The sequence below is a fragment of the Gracilinanus agilis genome, chromosome 3 (assembly GCF_016433145.1).
Source record: "Gracilinanus agilis isolate LMUSP501 chromosome 3, AgileGrace, whole genome shotgun sequence".
Classification (NCBI taxonomy): domain Eukaryota; kingdom Metazoa; phylum Chordata; class Mammalia; order Didelphimorphia; family Didelphidae; genus Gracilinanus; species Gracilinanus agilis.
This window is the reverse complement of record NC_058132.1, coordinates 355,765,972-355,787,374: the sequence shown is the minus strand read 5'-3', so window position 1 is coordinate 355,787,374 and position 21,403 is coordinate 355,765,972. Positions and strand designations below refer to the sequence as shown.

General features: G+C 37.5%; 1 protein-coding gene across 1 annotated transcript in view; it reads left to right on the top strand.

Moving 5' to 3' along the window:
• The first annotated feature begins 4,034 nt into the window (after nt 1–4,034).
• The window catches only part of TAGLN3 (transgelin 3), a 38,989-nt gene continuing 21,620 nt past the window's right edge, over nt 4,035–21,403 (top strand). The window contains exons 1-2 of the mRNA XM_044666786.1: nt 4,035–4,121; nt 20,440–20,621. Of these exons, the coding sequence (XP_044522721.1) occupies nt 20,442–20,621 (180 nt within the window). The 5' untranslated portion in view covers nt 4,035–4,121; nt 20,440–20,441. The remainder of the gene's footprint in view (nt 4,122–20,439; nt 20,622–21,403) is intronic.

The window sequence follows — 21,403 nt, the reverse complement described above, 5'->3', positions numbered from 1 at the left end:
AAAGTTGCTTTACTGGCAAAGGGGCTGACTTGGATGAATCCTCCATTAAAAGTGAAATATCATGTACATCACCACATCCTGGAGACAGGATCATCTTGAAGATGCTTGGCCTTTGGGCTTCTAGTTGCCAGCATCCAAAATCATCATCCTCCATGCCTCATATCTGCCACTTCAGGAACCAAAATCGGGAGAAAGTCACTGACGGATGTTTCCTCAATTTATACTGTTCTAGGACAATGATGGCTGTCATCCAAGCATCATGCATAATATTAGATAACTTAGTAGAAAAATAGTTATTATCCGGATGCTTTGTGATTTTAAAAAAACCTTATCTGGATATAATTTATTACACACAGTGCCTATTTTGTCTCTTCCTGTTCTTCTTGTTCCAGGACATTGGCTGCTAGCCACATGCCACCTCCCTACATGAGAGACTTGAGATTTTTAATCCATTACAACTACCTACTGGTGGGACATAAGACTGTAAAAGTGGGTTAGGGTCATATGATTGAGCTCCTTGAATACTAAGCTGAGAAGTATGGATACTTTAGTTGGCAACAAAGAACCATTAGAGGCTTTCCAAATGATAAGAGTTGTGCTTTAAGAAGCTAAATCTATCAAGCAGTTTATAGAATGTACTGAATAAATGAAGCAGCATTTATTTAGCTCTTATTGTGTACAAAACACTGTACTAAATAATAGAACACAAGTGAGAAAGCAAGACAACTACTTCTCTCCCAGAGCTAATATTCTAAGAGGAGAGAAGGCATGTAAAAATTTTCAGTTGTAAGTTAGATAAGAAGGATCCATGGTTTTAGCGTGCAGTTACATGCCAGATAATAATATAACTTCTTTAATGTCATTTCCAATGACAAAAGTATCTCCATTTCTGATGTTGAATCACTTGAGAGTGACAAGGACTTAAGTGGTGAGAAGTTCCCTTTCCAGGTCTTTAGTAGGTATGGTTGCTGAGGAGCCAGGACCCACAGCACCTACAGAGCCAGCTGTTTAGATGCATCACAACAAGGCAGTTGCCCTGTACAATTAGTGTGGGGCTCGTGCTGGAACCAGATTTCCTGATCTGAGAAAGTCTTATTATTCTCAGGCCTCTTGGCCTTATCTGCCCATCAGTGGTAGTTGGTCAGCAGGTGATGATGGGGATGGAGGGAATTGGTGTGTCCTTTCTCCATAAAGGCTTAGTGAACTGAAAGTAGGGGAAGAGATTGAAGGCCAGTCCAAGTTAGGAGGGAAAGTTTAAAAGAAAAAAGAAGTTAAGTGATTTTTTCAGGGTCACAGAGCTAGTAAGTATCTGAGGCTGACTGAACTGATGCCAGACTTAGAGCTTTATCTACAACATCACCTAGCTACATCTATCTGCCTCTGAATTTCTCAATTTTCTCATCTATAAAATTAGGTTAGCCTGGGTGATCTCTGAGCTGCTTTGTAGCTCTAAATTTATATCCTAAATGTTCTCAATCTATCATCCTAAGATCATTCTTAGCTCCCATGAACAAATGAGTATAATCTCCCACATATTTATGAACTGATGGGAAGGAAGAAAGAAATCTCTAGAAATCTCATATTCTTAGATGAGGAAGAGTTTTAACTTTATTGGCATCTGCCTTTCACTATAGCCAGACACACCTTTCCTGCCCAAGTTCTCATGGCTCTCCTATTGTTCTCTCTTAAAAAAAAATCCTTACCTTCCATCTTACAATCAATACTATGTATTAGTTCCAAGGCACAACAGTAGTGGTAAAGGCTAGGCAATAGGGGTTAAGTAACTTGTCCAGAATCACACAGCTAGGAAGTGTCTGAGTTCAGAATTGAACCCAGGACCTCCCATCTCCAGTTCTGGTTCTCAATCCACTAAGCCACCTATCTTCCCCCTGTCATTGTCCTTGATGAGCATCTGTGTTGACTCTCCTTGTCCTAGCTTCTTGGTGAAGTTCCTGAGCTTCCTTGCTGCTCTCTTCCCTCTCTGGCTTGACAGCTGTCATCCACTTAAGTTCACTCAAGTACTATACTCTCAGAATAAGTAAGACATTCAAAATCTCAAATCTTGACTGAACAGTTGAATAAAGACTAGGAATAAATTCATCAATCTGATAGAATATAAGCCCTTTTTGAGCTTTGCTACACTTTGGCTTATTACATTTGTAAACACAATGCCATACAAATAGAAGTTCAGTCAAACAAAATTCAATATCTGTTTAAAACTCAATAAAAATATTATTTCAAACTGTACAGTCACAAGTAGGGGAGTTATTAAGAAATTCCCACAACTCCTGTGGCATTTCCAGCATCTTCTGATTTCTATGCCTAGTATATAATGGCATATCCTTTTTCTTTGGGGTTGTTCCCATTCTCTGCTATTATTCTCCATTTCCAAAGCTGCTATCCACTGCTTCTCTGCTGCCGCTCTGTTATTGTAGCCACCACTGATGCTTTGTTATCTTTACTTGTTTAGAGTGAGAAACATTGTGGTCAGTCAACTCATTTTCACTGTTAGTCAGCCGCCCAGCTCTTTGCTGGCTAGCAAATAAAAGAGCTGCTCAATCTACCATAAGATTTTGAGTTACCCTTCTCAGAGAAAAGTTCTCAGACCAACTGAATTCCATTCTCTTCTTGCAGGGACCCCATACATATATGCACATGTTCAAGACCTCTCAGTCTTTCTGAAACTGAAGAGAAATATACAGACCCTTTTTTCTATGAACCCTTCATATTTGCATCCTGTCCCTTTGTCACTAAAGCCTAACCACAGAAGTTGTCTTTCAGGGCACAAACTGGCAACTTTCTCTGGCAAAACTGTCCCTTTGGCACAAATATTTATTAAGTGATCATTAAGTAGGAGACACTAGGAAACAGACAACAATGAAATAGAACCTGCTTTAAAGGGGGGGGGAGGGAACAAAAATGTATTAAAGCTTTTTTTTTACTTATAATTATTACATTGATATAATTAAATTATTAATAAGATGAACAAACACGATTAAATTATTGATATTACTAATCAAGTATTATTTATTTTGTGCCATGAATAGTACTTTATAGATATCTCATTTGATCTTCACAATAATCTGTGAAGTTGGTGATATCATTATTTTGTTTTTCTTTGATTTTTACTCAAAGATATTTTATTTTTCCAATTACATATAATAACAATTTTCAATATACATTTTCAAAAAGGATAAGATCAAATTGTCTCATTCTGAGAGGTGGTAATCAATTTGATCTGGATTATAGGATGGATTGAGAGAACAAAGAGCTGTGAAGGGATTGCAATAAAGATGAAAAAATAATAGGGAGTGAAGTAAGGAGAAAAAATAATAGGGAGTGAAGTAGGGAGAAATACAGAAGAAAAGGAGATTATGAAAATGGACAGTAATGAAGGAGAGAATGAGAGGATAAACATATCTTCCTGGAGAGGGTGATATATTATATATAGAGATATAGAATATTAATAATAAAAACTACTTATAAAAACAAAAAAAAATATTTACATAGCACTTTTAGGTTTTCAAATCACTTTGCATATGTTATTTCATTGGATCATACTATTATTTATTTCCACTTTATAGATGAGGAAAATGAAGAACAGGTTAAGTGGCTTGCTCAGGATTGTATAGCTAAGTATCCAAAGCAAGATTTGAACTCAAATCTTTCTGGATTCAAGACCAGCACTCTCTTCAGGGCACTACTTTTTGTAGGAAGGGAGTTCTGTTTCCTTAGGGTAAAGAAAATGGAAAAAGGACTAGAAGAAGGGGTCTAGGAAGAATCAGAGCTTAATAACAACAGTGACAGTTCAGGGAGCATAATGAAATTGAAACCAGGAAGAGTCAGGGCTGAGCTGTGCAAGGAAATAAGGGATTGGGAGAAAGCTTTTTTTTTTAGTTAGAAAATGACAATTCTGAATTACTAAAGGAGGAAATGGGAGTTTTCTAGCCATAAATAGCCACAGACTTTCTCCTATCCACTCCCACACTATGAATCTCTCTGAAGTTCTATGATGATGGAGGACCAACTTCATTAAGGGGCAGAATACTCAACCATTTCTGTCTGTAAACATTGGGAAGCTGGGCATAAGGACAGGAGGGAAACCAGACCAGAAAATCTGGGTAAGTGAATATCTGGTGATCAACCTTCCAGGGGATCATTTAAATCAGTGCCAGTTCCTTTGTTCCTTATCAAAATGAAGATGAGGGGGAGATGATTCACTTCGCCCTTGGAGCATGTACTTGTCTCCCATGAAGATAGAGAGTTGAGAGGCTCAGAGAACCAGGCCATTGTTTTCTCAGGTTGTCTGATGACCTCTGGGCAGGTTAACTACTACCCTACTCATGTAGCAATAGTTTCTGAGTAAATGAAGCTTCCAAATTTGGTACTTGAAAGAAACAAGGAGAAAGACCTCTTCTTCCATTCTGAATCCACTGAAGTTAAAGGAAAGAATCTTAATGGGAAGGGCAAAGGTCTCAGTGTTAGCTATTCCTCCCATTCCTTATTGTTAATAAGGAGCATATATAAAATAATAACGATGATAAATATCTGGGGTTTAACTGAAACTGGGCAGAAGGTCTTTGTCCCAAAGTGGAAATTTACAACAGAGCAAGAATTTTTAAAATGCTTCTGGCAATGCTTGTATTCCTTTTAGGAAGAATATAGAACCACAACCTGAAGATGGTGGGATAATAGGGGAAAGAACTGTGACTGGGCAGAGATTGTGATAGGGTGATGAGAGGCAAAGGTCAGACTGCTCAATGGGAGAGTAGTTTGACAATCTCTTGGGGTTTTTTGATGGAGGAGGCAGCTCTTTTCTAGAATTGAGAGGATGATAGGGATGAATCTACTTCATTCAGTATCCTTAAATGATGTATTTTTAGGGATCTCTCACTCAGTTGCAGGCCTGGAGGTATGTGTGAGGATGGGAATAGGATTGGTGAATGGCCCCTGCTGGGACCAAGCTAAGTATAGAAGAAATAGGTAGTGAAAATCAAGATACTTCCTTGATTCTAGTAGGTGGCCTCCAAAAGATCTTCTGTTTTCTATACTTCAGACCCTTCCCAACTAGGACTTCCCTGAAGGAAGCTGGAGTATGTGGGGGCCAAAATGCAAGGACCTGCACAACTATAGAACCCATCACAAGGCTAAAACAGGTCCCATCCCCCTGCCAGTGAACTTTCTCAATAATGGGATGAGGAAGAGATAGGTATTATGAAAAATGGGAGAATCCCCATTATTCTCCATTAATGTGCTCTCCTTTTCTATGGACTCTTTCCTTACACCCAACAAGGTAAAGGTAAGACTATGCATCAGCTCAGCCAGTATTGAGTGGGTACTCTTACCACCTGGGACTAGTCCTCAACCAGTATCTTCCTGAAGAGGAGAAATGGGTGACCAAGCCTGAGCCTGCATGCAGACAGGGTTGTTGGTGGTTGAAGGAAGAAATAGTTAGATGGAAAAAGGTGTCAGATGTCCTCCTTCCCCATCCCAGTTCTGTAAAGGCTGCATGTAGTCTAACTAGCACTTAGATGGTAGGAATAATTATTTAAAACAGAAAGTTAATATACCATTTATCTCTTCCCTTCACTGCCAAACTCCCAGATAAAACCTCTGCTACTTGTTTCACTTTCTCACCTCTCATTCATTTCTCAAGTCTTTGTAATCTTTCTTTCATCCTTACTAGTCAACTGTAACTGCTCTCTTCAAGGTTAGCAAAGACTCTTTAGTTGCTAAATTTTGTTGCTTTTTGTCCTTCTGATGTTACTTTTCATACTGCTGGCCACCCTCCTCTTCCTGTTTATGCCCTCCTTCTTTAGTTTCCTTGATGCTACTCTTTTCTGAGTTTCCTCCTACCTATCTGATCATTCTTTCTCACTATTATTTTGGAGGTGACCTTGATTTCCCCAACTCTTAGAGTGAACATAGGCTCTGTCCTGGACCCTTTCTTTTCTCTGTATACCTTTCTCTGGCTGTTTCCAAACTGTGAGGATTGCACCCTTTGCCCTCTTTCACCTTCCACCAGAACTTAGATGATACTCCTGGGATACTGGAGTCCGATAAGACTTTCAACTTGTCTTGTGCAGAATGAGGTCGCCACATCACTTCCAAATCATACCACCCCATGTGCATTCACCACCCTTAAAATTCTAGCTCCCCTTTATGTAGTTTATGGTACCCTCCCAACATAATATGTAACTCATAAGAATATAAACTCTTTGAGGAAAAGGACTGTTGTGCTTGAACATTTTCATATCCCTTGTACTTAGCAAAAATAAAATGCCACATAAGTGCTTCATAAAGGTTTATAAAATTCATACATCATGACTTTACACTTAGAGAATGGGAGATTGTGGTGGTCTACAAAATGAAGTTGAGAAAGAATGATCAGATAAGTACGGGAGACTCAGCAAAGAATAACATAGAGTACTGAGAATAGTATTGAGTACCTATCTGCTTCTATGGCTTCAACCAGGCACTTAAATACTTATTGACTATCTTACCAATGAATCTATATATCCAGTCCTCATCTCTCTCCTGAGCTCTAATCTCAATTACCAGCTTGTTGGACATTTTCAACTACATGTCCCTTAAGCAGCTTAAATTCAGCATTTTCCAGCTGAATTCTATTACTCGTCCCATCTGCAATTCCAAAAGGCAAACATCTCACTCTTTCTCCAAACAGTCATTTTTATTGAGGGCAAATAGTTCCTTGATTTAGTTATAAAGAGCTACATAATAAACAAATCAGAGGACCTCACATGTCATGTAAGTAAACAGATATGTATTTTTATGTATATGTAGCTATATCTTTCTAGATAAATAAGTATAGATATTGATTACATCAGTGATTCCCAAAGAGGGCGCCACCGCCCCCTGGTGGGTGCTGCAGCAATCCAGGGAGGCAGTGATGGCCACAGGTGCATTTATCTTTCCTATTAATTGCTATTAAAATTTTAAAAAATTAATTTCCAGGGGCGCTAAGTAATATTTTTTTCTGGAAAGGGGGCAGTAGGCCAAAAAAGTTTGGGAACCACTGGATTATATAGATAAATATACAGTGGTAGTTGTTATCCTTCATACCAAAATGACATCAGTAGGTAATGTCTTTAGGTCCTCACATAAATTGGATTTAAATAAGGCAGAATTGTACAAAGTCATCAGCCTCACTCTCCCTTAGAGATTCAGTAAAGTCCAGTGGCAAGACAAAAGTCAAGATGACTAGTGATGGCTCAGGATGCAGTTAATGACCTAGAGATGACCTTGGCTTCTTTCTAATCAAGCTCTAAGCACTCCACAGTTCGGCACTTCTGCCACCTTCATGACTGTTGGAACAAATTGTTCTCATCTGTTCTTTCTCTCAAGGGAATTTTCACAATCTGGGATAGACACCACCACCCCCAGCTCATTGATGAGTTTGAAGCCTGTGGGTTACCCTCAATCTGGTTTAGTCTGCCTATAAAATGGTTTACTAGGGTGTGGCCTCTGGGCATGCGTTAGCTTTTTGGAGCCACAGATGAGAGCTGAGTGAGAGCTGAATGACAGAATACTAAAGGAAGAAATCATCCCTGAAAAGGGTTCTGAAAGCTCTCTCAGGAGAGGCAGTAGTCTTCTCTGAATACCCCGTACCCCTTGAGATGATATAAAAACATACATATGACTTTGCTTCACTTGATTATAGGTTACAAGCCCTTTGTTTTCAATTAGGGGAAAGGAGACAAGAGGATTTTGGTTACTTGAAAAAAAATTAATTAAAAAAAAACTGTGAGCATCTGAATTAATATAGAGTCAAAAGAGAAGAAAAGAGGAAAATTATGAGAAATTTTGTAAATTGAAACCAAAAAAGTTGACTACTTAGTGAGTATCAGAATCAAAGGAGAGAAACAGGCAAATATTTCAAGTCTGAATGATAGGGGAAATGGGGATGCTATCTTATATGAACAGGAAAATCTGGAACAGGAGGAAGTGATTTAGGGAGTGATTTCGACTATTAGTTCAAAGACAATGAAAACAGTAAAAGGAGTGCTGAGTTTAGAGTAAAAAAGAACTGCATTCAAATTCTACCTTTTACTTACTAGCTGTTTGATAAGCAAGTCCTATGATCTCTCTGAACTTGTTTCAACCATTTATGAAGAACATAAGTCTCCTCCTTATCTTAGCGTGCCTCCAATTCTGGATCCCTCCCCCTCCTTAAGAAAATGGAATGATGATAGGAGCACTAGCCATAAGCCCAAGGTCATCCTTTGTTCATGTGATTTCAAGGGTGCAGACAAGATTGCTGTTTCCTTAACTCCCACAAATCTATACTGGATAATGCCTGGGATTTTATTATCAAGTCTCCATTGCTTGATCAGTTATGATGTAGATGCTCTTAGGAGGCATAACAGGTGCAAATGACTAACAACTTAAAGTGAATAAAGGCTCTAAGAGGAAACTCCAGTATCAATGTAGTCTTTGCGTTTATTATTTTCTAAGCATGTGTAATTGTCCTCAGGGAGAAAAAATCAACAACATTGTTTCTTCAGTCAAACAGAAGTCTCTTCTACCATGTTCATTTTAGCTTATGTCAAGTCAGCCTTTAGTTGAACCCAACAAATATTTATTAAGCATTCACTAGATGCAAGACAATTTGCAAGGTGCTTGGGATACCAAGACAGAAGTGAAATAGTACCTGCCCTTAAGGAGCTAACATTCTATTTTTCAAAGAACAACAACCAAATTATTTAAAGTAGGAAGAAAAAGGATACTATATTAGTCATAGAATCTAGAGGCTGAAGGGACCTTAGAGATTAATCTAGTTCAAACTTCTGTGAGCAAACTGAGGCTCCAAAAGATAAAGTACAATAGCAACCAAGTACAAATTAGGTTGGGTGATAGTACATCTTTTCTTCTATTATTAATATCTTCCTTGTTAATTTATTTGCTTTTTTCTTGAGGTTTTTAACTAAATATTCTTCCTTCTGAGATCTTTAGTAATTTCACTCTTTTAGCCCCCTTATATTGCCCTATCAACTAACTTTTAAAGATTAATCATATTTTATTTCCCCCAGTTACAAAAAAAAAAGCAATTTTTTAACATTAAATTTTTTTTTGAGTTCCAAATTCTCTCCCAACACCCAAACCACCACTGCTTCTCTCTCCCTGAGGTGGTAAGCAATCTGATATAGAGTTTTCCATTAATTTTTTGAATCTTCCCATCTTTAAGACAAATCCCCCGGGGAAGAACAAGACCTCAACTTTGCCTTGGTCTCTTTCTTCAACCATGTCATGAGTGACTTTGGAGAGGTCAAAACTAATTTCAAATGGAATGCCAGTCCCCATTTTTAAGGTCTAATGGAGACCTTCATAATCCTAAAGCCCACCCTCACTTCCCTCTGTTCTGTTCTTTAATTATCTGACTGAGAACAGCTGCAATGTACTGCTGCCACAGATAAAACATGCTTCTGCCTTCCTCTCTTTCCCCTTTCACTGCAAGAGGAGAAACAGAGTTGAAGTTTGCTCCTTGTGGCCACAGAATGGTGGGATGAGGGCAGCAATAGGATGGACTGGCAGACACTGTAATAGTAGTAGTAAGGAACTTCCAAAAGAGATGAGAGCAAAAGTCAGTGGGCCAGGTTGTACCACCTAGGCTAGTTGGAAAGGGAATGCTGAGCAAAGCATGATGTCGATGGAAGATTAGCCTTCTTGTTAGGCTGTTATTTTATTGGAATTTTTAATATCGTAACTTGCAAAGGCTGCAGTGATTGCTTTCTCTCTTGTGTATAATTCCAATTTCAGAGTATTTCGAGAGTCTGGGAGGACTAGAGAAAGTGTCTAGCCCCCTTTCGTGTTAGTCCATGGAATTCAGTTTCATAGTTTTTTTATTGCTTTTGTTTGCATTTTCATGTTTGTAGTCATTGCAGGTGGTATTTTCCTGGTATTGTTTGCTTTATTTTATATCAGTAGATATGACTATATGATATAAAGAATAATAGTTTTTCCATGTTTCTCTTTATCAGGAACAGAAGCATGCATAATGGGTAGAGCCTTAGAAACTCTCAGGAGGACCTGGATTCAAATTCTAACTTAGGCATTTATTAGTTGTGTGATCCTGGGCAACTGATTTTATCTTTCCATGTTATAGTTTCTTTATTCCCCCAAATGATAAATAAGATGACTTGATACCTTCTACATTTTAAGTTAAGATCTTATGATTCAAAAAAAGGTTTTTTTTTTCTGAGCATAAACACCAAAACAGATATTTCCACATATACACTTCAGTACACAAAAGATGATTTTATATGAAACTACAGATTACAATTTCATTCTTCTCATTTTATTAAAACATATATGATAAATTCAGCATATTATTTTCAAAGCTATCCTGCTTATCTGTGCTTCTTTCTGAACTTCCTTCTGTTCTCTCCTGAGCATTTTGATTTTCCTTCTAATCTTGGTTATATTGGTTTTGTTTGTGTAAACCCTTTTTAATTTGATGTAATCAAAATTATCTATTTCATTTTTTTGTTGTGCTTTCTATGTCTTTTTTGGTCATAAGTTCTTCTCTTATCCATAAGACTGACAGGTAAACTTTTCCATATGTTCCCCTAATTCGTTTATGGTATCATCACCATTTACTTCGAGATCAGGGATCTATTTTGACTTTATCTTGGTATATGATATAACACCTTGGTCTATGCCTACTTTCTGCCGTATTATTTTCTAATTTTCCCAGCAGTTTTTGTCAAATTGTGAGTTTTTTCCCCAATAGTTTTGGATCTTTGAATTTATAGAACCCTAGGTTACTATGGTCATTAACATAACTATGGTATGTTGATTTCCTAACCTATTCCATTAATCCGCCATATTTTTTAGCCAGTAAAAATTGTTTTGATGATTACTGCTTTATAGCATAGTTTGAAATCTGCTATGACTAGGCTTCCTTTTTTCTTATTGTTTTTCATTAATCCCTTTGGTTAAAACCCTTAACAGAAGGTAAGGATTTTTTTAAAAATAATAATTTAATGAGATACTCTATCCAAAGGTTGTTAGAAATCTAGGCAAACTATGTTAATTGTATTCTCCTTCATCCTTTCATTTAATAGTCCCACCTAAAAGGAAATGTAGTTAATCAAGAATGACCTCTTTATATTTGTAATATGTACATTATTTAATTTTCCCCTAATTACATGTAGAAGCAATTTTTAACATTAATTTTCTCCTGTTTTGATAACCAAATTCTCTCTCTTCCTTTCCTTTCTGAGATGGTAAGCAATTTGATAAAGATTATACATGTGCTATTGTGTAATACATATTTCCTCACTCATCATGTTATAGAAAACACACAGCACTAAAAGAAAAAAATTCATGAAGAAAATAAAGTGAAAATGGTACGCTTCATTCTGCATTTAGACTCCATCAATTCTTTGTCTAGTGGATAGCATTTTTTCAGCATGAGTCCTCTGGAGTTGTCTTGGATCATTGTATTACTGATAATATTCAGAGATGATAAACATCAAATATTGCTGTTCTCTTGGTTCTGTTCATTTTGATTTGTATCAGTTCATGTAAATCTTTCCAGGTTGTTCTGAAATCCTCCTGCTTGTAATAGTAAGAATGACCTACTTTTGAAGCCATGCTTTGTAATCACCTTTTCTTTTTCTATGTGTTTGACAACCATCTCTTCAATCAAGCAATCAGACAACAAATATTTATTAAATTTCTTTTACATGTTAGGCAGTAAGGATGCAAGTGAAAAAACTGAAACAATTCTTCTTTATCATGATCATATATCCTAATGGGGAAGAAGAGGGGACTATAATAACATTTATATGACACCTACTATGTGGGCAAGCACAGTGTGTGCTAAATGCTTTATAAATATTCTCATATTTGATCCTTACAATAACCTTGTGAGGCAGGTGCTATTATTATCACCGTTCACAGCTGAGAAACATGAGGCAGACAGAGAGTAAGTGATTTACTCACAGTCACACAACTAACAAGTGTCTGGGACCAAATTTGAGCTCAGGATTTTCTGACTTCAGGCTCAGCACTCTGTCCACTGCATCACCAGCTGCTTCTGGGAGAGACAAGCAATTTAAAAATATATGTATATAACATAAGTATAAAGTTTGCAAACATAAATATATTGTTGCGCCATTTTTTAAAGTAGTGTCTGAATCTTTGCGACTCCATTTGTGATTTTCTTGGCAAAACACTAGAGTGATTTGTCATTTCCTTCTCCAGTTCATTTTACAGATGAGGAAACTGAGACAAAGAGGGTTAAGTGACTTGTGTAAGGTAATCCAGTTAGCAAATGTCTGAAACCAGATTTGAACAGAGGAAGATGAGTCTTCTAGTGGTCTGTCCACTATGCCACTCAGCCATTGGAAACAAGTACAAATATAGTTCAATACAAGGTAATTTGGAAGAAAGGGCTCTTGCATTTGGGGCAGGTGAAGCAGGAAAGGCTTAATGCAGAAAGTGGTACCTGAGCTACATCTTAAAGAAAGAGACAGGGGTAAGAAAGGAATGAATTTGGGGCATGAGGAATGATCAATACAAATGCAGTGATGGTAGATTGAGTGTTACGTGTAAAGAACAGAGAAAATGCAAGTTTAACAGGTTCACTGAATACAGGAATGAAGGAATATCCAAGGAGACTGGAAAGATAACCCCTATTTTCAAGCTAGGTTGTATGGAAATTTAAAAGCTAAACAAAGGAGTTTATATTTTATCCTAAAAGCAAGAGGAGACCACTGGAATTTTACAGCAGGGGAGTCACATGGTCAAATCTGCACTTTAGGAAAGTGATTTTAGAAGCAGTATGTAGGATGGATGGGAGTGGGGAAAGACTTGACGCAGAGAGACTAATTAGGGGCTGTTAAACTAATATAGGCAGGAGGTGATGAAAGCCGGAACCAAGACAAAGGCTGTATAAATGTAGAAAAGAGGCTAGATGAAAGAAATATGAAAGTAAAAAATGGTAAAAATTGGTAACTGATTGAATATGTGCTAAGAAGGAAAGTGAAGAGTCCAGTAAAGTACTGAAATTATAAATTTGAGAAACTGGAAGGACACTGGTGCTTTCAACAAAAAATTGGAAAGTTTGGAAGGAGGGAGGGTTTAGAGGAAAATGAACAAATTTAATTTTAGACATGTTGAGTTGAAGATATTCATCAGGTAATTGATGATGAGGGGCTGAAGATCAGGGGGAGAGATAGGGCAGGATATATTGAACCAGGAGTCATTTCTATAGAAACTCTATTTAAACTCATGGGAATTGATGGGTTACTCCCAAAATTTCCCAGGGGTTCAATTGATATTCACTTGTGGTATCTCTCCCATTTTTCAGGATCTTTCAAATATCATGGACAAATGGCTCAGCAATCACTCTGGGGTTTGTTTGTTTGTTTGGCCATTTGTTTTTGGATCTGACTGGAATTAATCAAGGACAGTTTAGTTACTCTCTTGTTATCTCTTTACATATTTTTAGTATAAACTACTTTTGGTCAATTTTTGTTCTGTCATTACTTGGCATAAAAATTAGAAATAAAAGAATTAAGTGACTCTTCCTTTTCTCTATTATATTATAATCATCTCATTCATTTGAAGTAAAGATTCTGATCTTCCTGTGATTATTCTTTTTATCCCAATTTGTTGTTGTTCAGTACTTTTAGTTGTGTCTGACACTTTGTTACCCCATTTGTGGTTTTCTTGGCAAAAGTACTGGAGCAGTTTATCATTTCCTTCTCTAGATCATTTTACACAGGAGGAAACTAGGGCAAACAGGGTTAAGTGACTTGCCCAGGGTTACATGTCTACTAAAGTGTTTGAGGCTAGATTTGAACTCAAATCTTTCTGACTCCAGACTGCCCCCTTTTCTCCCATAAAACTCAAAAAATTTTTGTAGTTGCTTCTACTTCTGGCTTCCTTGGGAGCCAGTTGTAATAGAAGAAAGACTTGAGTTTAATATGAAGAAGAAAAATCATCATACATATAATATTAGTGAAGTAAATCAGAGTATGCATTTTAGGAGAATAAATTTGGCAAAGAACACTTCAGATAATTTTAGTAGAATCTTGTTTTACTTGAATTCAACACACAGAAGTTCAAGTATATATGATTGGCAAAAATAAAACAGAAAAACAGAAAAAATACCAAAAAAAATAATTACACACTAAATCCCAGGCATTTTCCCAAGTAATGTAGTCTTAACAGCAGTTTCTCCAATCATGCTTATTTTCACTCTGAGAAAAATTAATGAGTCAGTACATTGTTTTGGGACAAATATTAACTCCAGTATCAGTCTTTTCCAGAGTTCTTACTTGAAACAAGTCCTTTCCAAGTCAGATCAATACTTTTCTTTAACTTCATTAATACTATTTAGTTATTAACAATGGCCCAAAGTACAAAATAGTGATGTAGGTAGCCTGTTAAGTCTTAGAAAAGTCATAAAATCAAAGGTCTAATTTCTCAAATGTATAAGGAAATAAGTCAAATGTATAAGAAATCAAATCATTTCCCAACTGACAAATGGTCAAGGGACATGAATAGGCAATTTTCCACTAAAGAAATCAAAACTATCAATAAGCACATAAAAAAGTGTTCTAAATTCCTCCTGATTAGAGAAATGCAAATCATTCTGTGTCCTACCTCACACTTAGCAGATTGGTCAATATGACAGTAAAGGGAAATAATAAATTTTGGAGGGGATGTGGCAAAACTGGGACACTAACACACTGATGGTGGAGCTATAAATTGATCCAATGATTCTAGAAGGCAGTTTGGAATTATACTGAAAGGGCTTTAAAAGAATGCATACCCTTCGATACAGCAATACCACTACTAGGTTTGTACCCTAAAGAGATAATAGCAAAAAATGTTTGTACAAAAATATTCATAGTTGTGCTCTTTGTGGTGGCAAAAGGGGTGTCCCTTGACTGGGGAATGGCTGAACAAATTGAGGTATCTGATGGTGACGGAATACTATTGTGCTGAAAGGGATAATGAACTGGAGGAATTCTATGTGAACTAGAAAACCCTCCAGGAACTGATGCAAAGTGAAATGAGCAGAACCAAGAGAACATTATACACAGAAAGTGAAACACTGTGGAACAATCCAATGTAATGGACTTTACTACTATAAGACAATCCCAAGGGACTTATGAAAAAGAATGCTATCCATATTGAGAGAAAGAATTGTGAGAGTAGAAACACAGAAGAAAAACATATGACTTATCATTTGTTTGTAGGGGTATATGATTTGGGATTTTGGTTTTAAACAATTGTTTTTTTGCAAAAATGAATAACATGGAAATAAGTATAAGTGATAACATTGGCTTTGGGATGGAGGAGGGAAGAGGGCAGGGAAAGAAAGTGAATCATGTAAACATGGAAAAAATATTTTAAAAATAAATAAAAGCATCAGTCAGAGAATAAAGAAAAGTTGTAAAGTGCCTAGATATGTTCATATAAGAAATACTTATTAAATAATGGATTATGCAATTATATATGATTTTCAACTTAAGCAAAGGGTCTTGGAACTTATTGGTCATGTCAAGTTCCTACTATAGTCCAGTTTCTACTTCCTGCTTAAAAAATGGAGTAAGATCAAGAAAAATAAGGATTATAAAGAATTATAATATATAACATACTAATATGTAAAGGAGTAGAAGGACCAAGGAAGATTAAAGTAGACCCTGAAGATGGAGACTCAAGAAGGCTAAGGAGCAAGTAGTTGGCAAGACAAGGAAAGGTAAGTAGTATGATTAAAGGGTTAGGCAAGTTGTTATGTGGATTCCTGAGTGAGGCAAATAGGTACAATGAAAAGGAGACTGGGAAAAATTAAAGGGAAGTGGGTGTAGCTGCAGCTGTGGAATTGTGGAGACAAAGGAAAAGAATTTTCATGGAATTGTCAAATGATTGGGAAGTGATAATTAGCTGAAAAACAACAACAACTTTTAACCAGGTGTTTAGGGCTGAGCTGTAAAAACCCAGGAGTAGTTTTACAAAATAAGGCTGAAAATCCATTATGGAGAGTTAAATTATGCAGTTACTTTCCTGGAGTGTGAGATATTTCTGACACTTGTGAGTGACTCTTATCTGCATTCCAAGAATAGGATAATCTCACTCCTAAAGGAAAAGGGAAAGGGACTACATTATATTCAGAAAGTTTTAATAGGAAAGAAGGGGGGACCTAAATTAGGAGGCAGGAGACAACTTTTGTCAGAATGATAGAAATGGAAGTGTCACATGAAAGAGGAAGGTAAGGAATAGGTCCCCTGAACAATTAAAGCTAAGAAACAGACCTGTGCCTCTTTTTTTTTAATTGTATTTTTATTTTTTAGAAAAATTTTCCATGATTACATGATTCATGTTCTTACTTTCCCCTTCACCCCGCCCCATAGCCGAAGCACATTTCCACTGCTTTTAACATGTATCATCGTTCAAGACCTATTTCCATATTATTGATAGTTGCATTGGTGTGGTCCTTTCGGGTCTACATCCCCAATCATGTCCAAATCAACCCATGTGTTCAAGCAGTTGTTTTTCTTCTGTGTTTCCACTCCTGTAGTTCTTCCTCTGAATGTGGGTAGCGTTCTTTTCCATAAATTCCTCAGAATTATCCTGGGTTATTGCATTGCTGCTAGTACAGAAGTCTGTTACATTTGATTTTACCACAGTGTATCAGTCTCTGTGTACAATGTTCTTCTGGCTATGCTCCTTTTATTCTGCATCAATTCCTGGAGGTCATTCCAGTTCACATGCAATTCCTCCAGTTTATTATTTCTTTCAGCACTATAGTATTCCATCACCAGCATATATCACAATTTGTTCAGCCATTTCCCAATTGAAGGGCATACCCTAATTTTCCAGTTTTTTGCTACCACAAAAAGTGTGGCTATAAATATTTTTGTTCTTTTTATCTATGATCTCTTTGGGGTACAAACCCAGCAATGGTATGGCTGGATCAAAGGGCAAGCAGTCTTTTAGAGCTTTTTGGGCATAGTTCCAAATTGCCATCCAGAATGGTTGGATCAGTTCATAATTCCACCAGCAATGCATTAATGTCCCAATTTTGCCACATCACCTCCAACATTTATTCCCCTACTATCATTTTTGCCAATCTGCTAGGTGTGAGGTGATAAGACCTGTGCCTCTTTGTGAAGAAGAGAGAAGTGCTCTGAGGAAGAAGGAACATCTTATTCTCCCAATACTGATGTAGTAGAGTTACAGAATTTATTGAGTGAGAGATCTTTCTTCCAGTGAGAGGCACAAGAAGAAGAAAAGAGCAGTACTAGAGAGAATTCCCTGCCCAGGGATACTAAAGCAGTCATGTATTAACTTAATGACAATAGAAAGGTTTGTCTTACTGAGGCATACATTCAAGATGCAACAGAGAACTTCTCAAGACATCAAAACAGATAACAATCATTCACTTCCGATGATTCACTTGGGCACAAATGACATTTCCAGAAAGAGCAGGAAAAGCATTGACAAAGATTATGAAGCCTTGGGCAAAAAATTGAAGACCATAGTGATAAAGTTATTTTTTCTTCATTGTTGTCCATTAAAGGCAAAGGATACAGGAAGGGAAAATTTAATCTGAGAAGTGAAAAACTGGTTAATAAAGTAGTCTTTGAGAATGGGATCTGAATTTTGGAAAGAGAGAAAATGAAAAAAAAACACTAATTAAGCATCCTGCTTAGTGCTTCATAAATATTTTTTTCATTTGATCCACAAAATCCCTTAGGAGTAGGTGGTACTATTATCCCCATTTTATATTTGAGGAAACTGAGGCATACAGATGCACAGTGATTTGCCCAGGATCACATAGCTTGTATCTGAGGCTAGTTTTGAACACAGGCCTTCCTGACTCCATGTTCAGTTCTCTAATCACTGTAAGGAATAATGACTTACAGATTCCTAACTAGAAATGGAGTATACTTAACAAAGACTGGTAAGTATTCCTTAGTCTATGTGAAAATCTTAGAAATGACAAGACATCTAGGAATGATCATTTCTTGTGGTATCTTTTCACCAATTTTGTAGAAATATCTATACCCATTGGAGAGATAGACTTCTGAAAAAGTCAGAAATTGTAAAACCATTAAAAACTTTAATTTTTTATAGGTCAATAGCATCTTTAAGTTCATAGAAAAAAAACCTGTTTATCAAAACCTATCCTAACAAGAAATCCAAGTATATTTGTAATACCAATAGCTTACATTATGAGCTAGGAATGATTTGTGAAACCTGATTTCCAGTAGTCAGTAATATCTTTAAAGCCCAATGGGTTCTTATTATCCCAAAGAAATTAAAGATGGGGAAAGAACAAAAATGCTTAGGCAAAACACCTGCACAAACATATTGATAGCAGTTCTATTTGTGATGGCAAAAAAACTGGAAACTGAAGAGATGTCCATCAATTGGGGAATGGCTGAACAATTTGTATATCCCTGGAATGAAATACCATTGTGCCCTAAGAAATGACAAACAAAATAATCAGAACAAACGAACAAATAAACCTGGAAGCTTATATGAAGTGATGCAAAGTGAAGTGAGAAGAATCAGGAGAATGTAGAACCCAGTAACAATAATAATGTATGATAATCAACTGTGAATGACTTAACTATTACCAACAAGGCAAGGATCCAGGATATTTCCAAGAGACAACAAAAAAAGGATATCCCCGTGCCATAGAAGGAACAGATGGAGTCTGAATGCAAATTGAAATGTATCATTCTTTACTTTATTTCCTTCATGAATTTTTCTCTAGTGTAAGCAATGTGTCTTCTTCCACAACATGACACACCTGCAAACATATATTATGTGATAATTTATGTACAACCTATATCATATTACCTGCTTTCTTAGGAAGGGGGGACAGGAGGGAAAGAGAGGACGTAGATTACAAAATATCGGAAAATGAATACTTAAAAATTGTACTGGCATGTAAGCTGGAAAAAATAAAAATTTATTATAACAATGAAAAAAGCATTCCAGGGAAATGAATTTAAAGGCATTTTGCTTTAAAAGTGCAGTATTCCAAAGGTCATTTTCACGTGCAACAAAGAGTAAAACAAAACACATTATACCTTAGAAAAAGTCCAAGGTGTTCTGAACTTTGAGTCTGAGGACTTTTTTGATTAATATTTTCATAACTGTATTTCAATATAATTGATTTCCTTCATATTCCTATACTTTTAAACACATTTGTTTGAGAAGGGGTTTGTAGATTTCACCAGGCTGCCACATGGGCCCAAGAGACAAAATAAAAAAGGTTAAGAACTCTTTCTTTAAACACTGTATTACAAGAATAGTGAGATAATAAGGATAATGAAAACTTGTTTTAAAAAAATTGAATTGAATTTTTGGAAACAGTCTAGTTTCCAAGGAGGGTGAAAGTTTTGGGATGAAACCTGGAATAGAGACCAAAAGCCAGTGGCAATGGATCGCCTCTATCCTTCTGCTATGGTGGACAACGAAGGAAAGTGGTTTGTTTCTTTATACCAGATGGTCAGTAGATACAAAAGGCTCTCTAGAGATTTACATACTTCTCTTCACTCTCCCCCCCCCCCCTTCCTCCCCTTCTGCCCCAGTCCCAGATCCATTGTCCTTTGGACCACAGCCCGCCTCTCGTTCTCATCCCTTCTCCCAAGGGGAGGGGAAAGAATTGTGCAGGAGGAGAAAGAAGCAATGTAGGCTTGACTGACTGGCAGAAGTGGGCTGGCCGCTTGAAGAGCTCTTAGCAACGCCCCTGGTTTGACCCTCCTCATACAGAAAAAATCAAATCAGTGTATCCTTCTCCAGATCACCATGCAGCATCAGCAGCGCAGCATCAAGCCAGTCTCCTGGTCTCCCTCTTAATTACCATCTCCTTTAGATCCCATGTTTTCAGGCTTCCCAAAGAGCAACTGAACAGGGGGAAAAACAATCACCATCCAATTTCCCCTATTGGCTGGCTTCTGTTCAAGTTCTATCGAGCTTCGAGCTTCCATGTACAGTATTCTCTCTCTCTCTCTCTCTCTCTCTCTCTCTCTCTCTCTCTCTCTCTCTCTCTCTCGCTCCCCCCCCCCCTCTTCCCGGCTCCTAACATCCCCATCCCAACCCCGGGGGCTATTCAGGGATCCTGCTTCCCTTTTTGGACTTAATGAGGATTGATTCTAAAGCTCCATCCTAATATTGTTGCATTTCCTTTGCTGGATCCAAGAGAAGCCCTGCTCACGCTCTCGATTTGAAGTGCACCCTTTTCCCCCTCCCCCCCCCCCTAGCTTCCCTCCCCCGTTTCTACGCGCTTCTGCTGTCACTGGTCCCTGCAGCTGCAGCTGAGACTCCTTACATTTTCTTCCTGGCCCTTCAAACCAAAGCCACTGCTGCTTTTGGTCTGGGATCCTGGAAGAGGGGGCTGCTGCTATTGTTTGAATGACGGCTGTGTTATCTCTTCTCTTCCAGAGATGGCTAACAGGGGACCAAGCTATGGTTTAAGCCGAGAGGTGCAGGAGAAGATCGAACAGAAGTATGATCAGGACTTGGAGAATAGACTAGTGGACTGGATTATTCTGCAGTGTGGAGAGGACATAGAACATCCATCCCCTGGCCGGACCAATTTTCAGAACTGGTTAATGGATGGGACGGTAAACATTGATTGATCTTTTGTTTCCTATGGCGGAGTTGAGTCAGTGTACTAGGAAAGCATCTCCTCACTATCCCCTATAGACAGGCTGCTGGTTTGTGTTGTTATGCTATGGTTGTCATTCGGGGATTAACAATCTCTTGGTCTCTCCATGGTCCATACCGACCCACCTGGGCAATTCCCTTTCTAGCTAGTTTATTGGATTTCCGTGTTTCCTAGGTATTTCTGATAGCTTTGGAGGAAATTTCGGGCAATTCAAACTAACTCATCCTCTCTTAAAATAGACAATAGTTCTTTTTCCCCTCACTTTTTTTTTAAATCCACCAGTCATCTATGGTGCAATAACTTATTTCAAAATCTGTTTTTCCTTTTTGTTTGTCTCTCCTCCGCCTTTAAGGTGAATGGATTCAGTTATAGGACCTCGTACTGTGGTGGTCCTATTGTTTTGTTCAAGAGGCTTAGGGCTGAAGCTAGTGGGAAACCGAAGGAGATCATTATTTAATGATTGCTTTCCCAACCAGATGCTTTCAGGGAGATGGAGTCCTGCCTACATGAGCTTGTGACTCAAGCAATTCTAGGAGCCCTGCCCTTATGCTGTGATTTACTGTTACATAATATTTAGCTTATTCTTTCACTTCATATGTTTGGAGTTTTTACAGTGTTGTGCGTGTGTTGTTATGGAGGGCTGTTGGGTGGGATTTTCTAATTCAGTTCTTTGTCATAGTAATACCATGTGCTTAGTTGATCACCAAGCTTGATTTCAGTCTGTTGGTCCATCTTTGG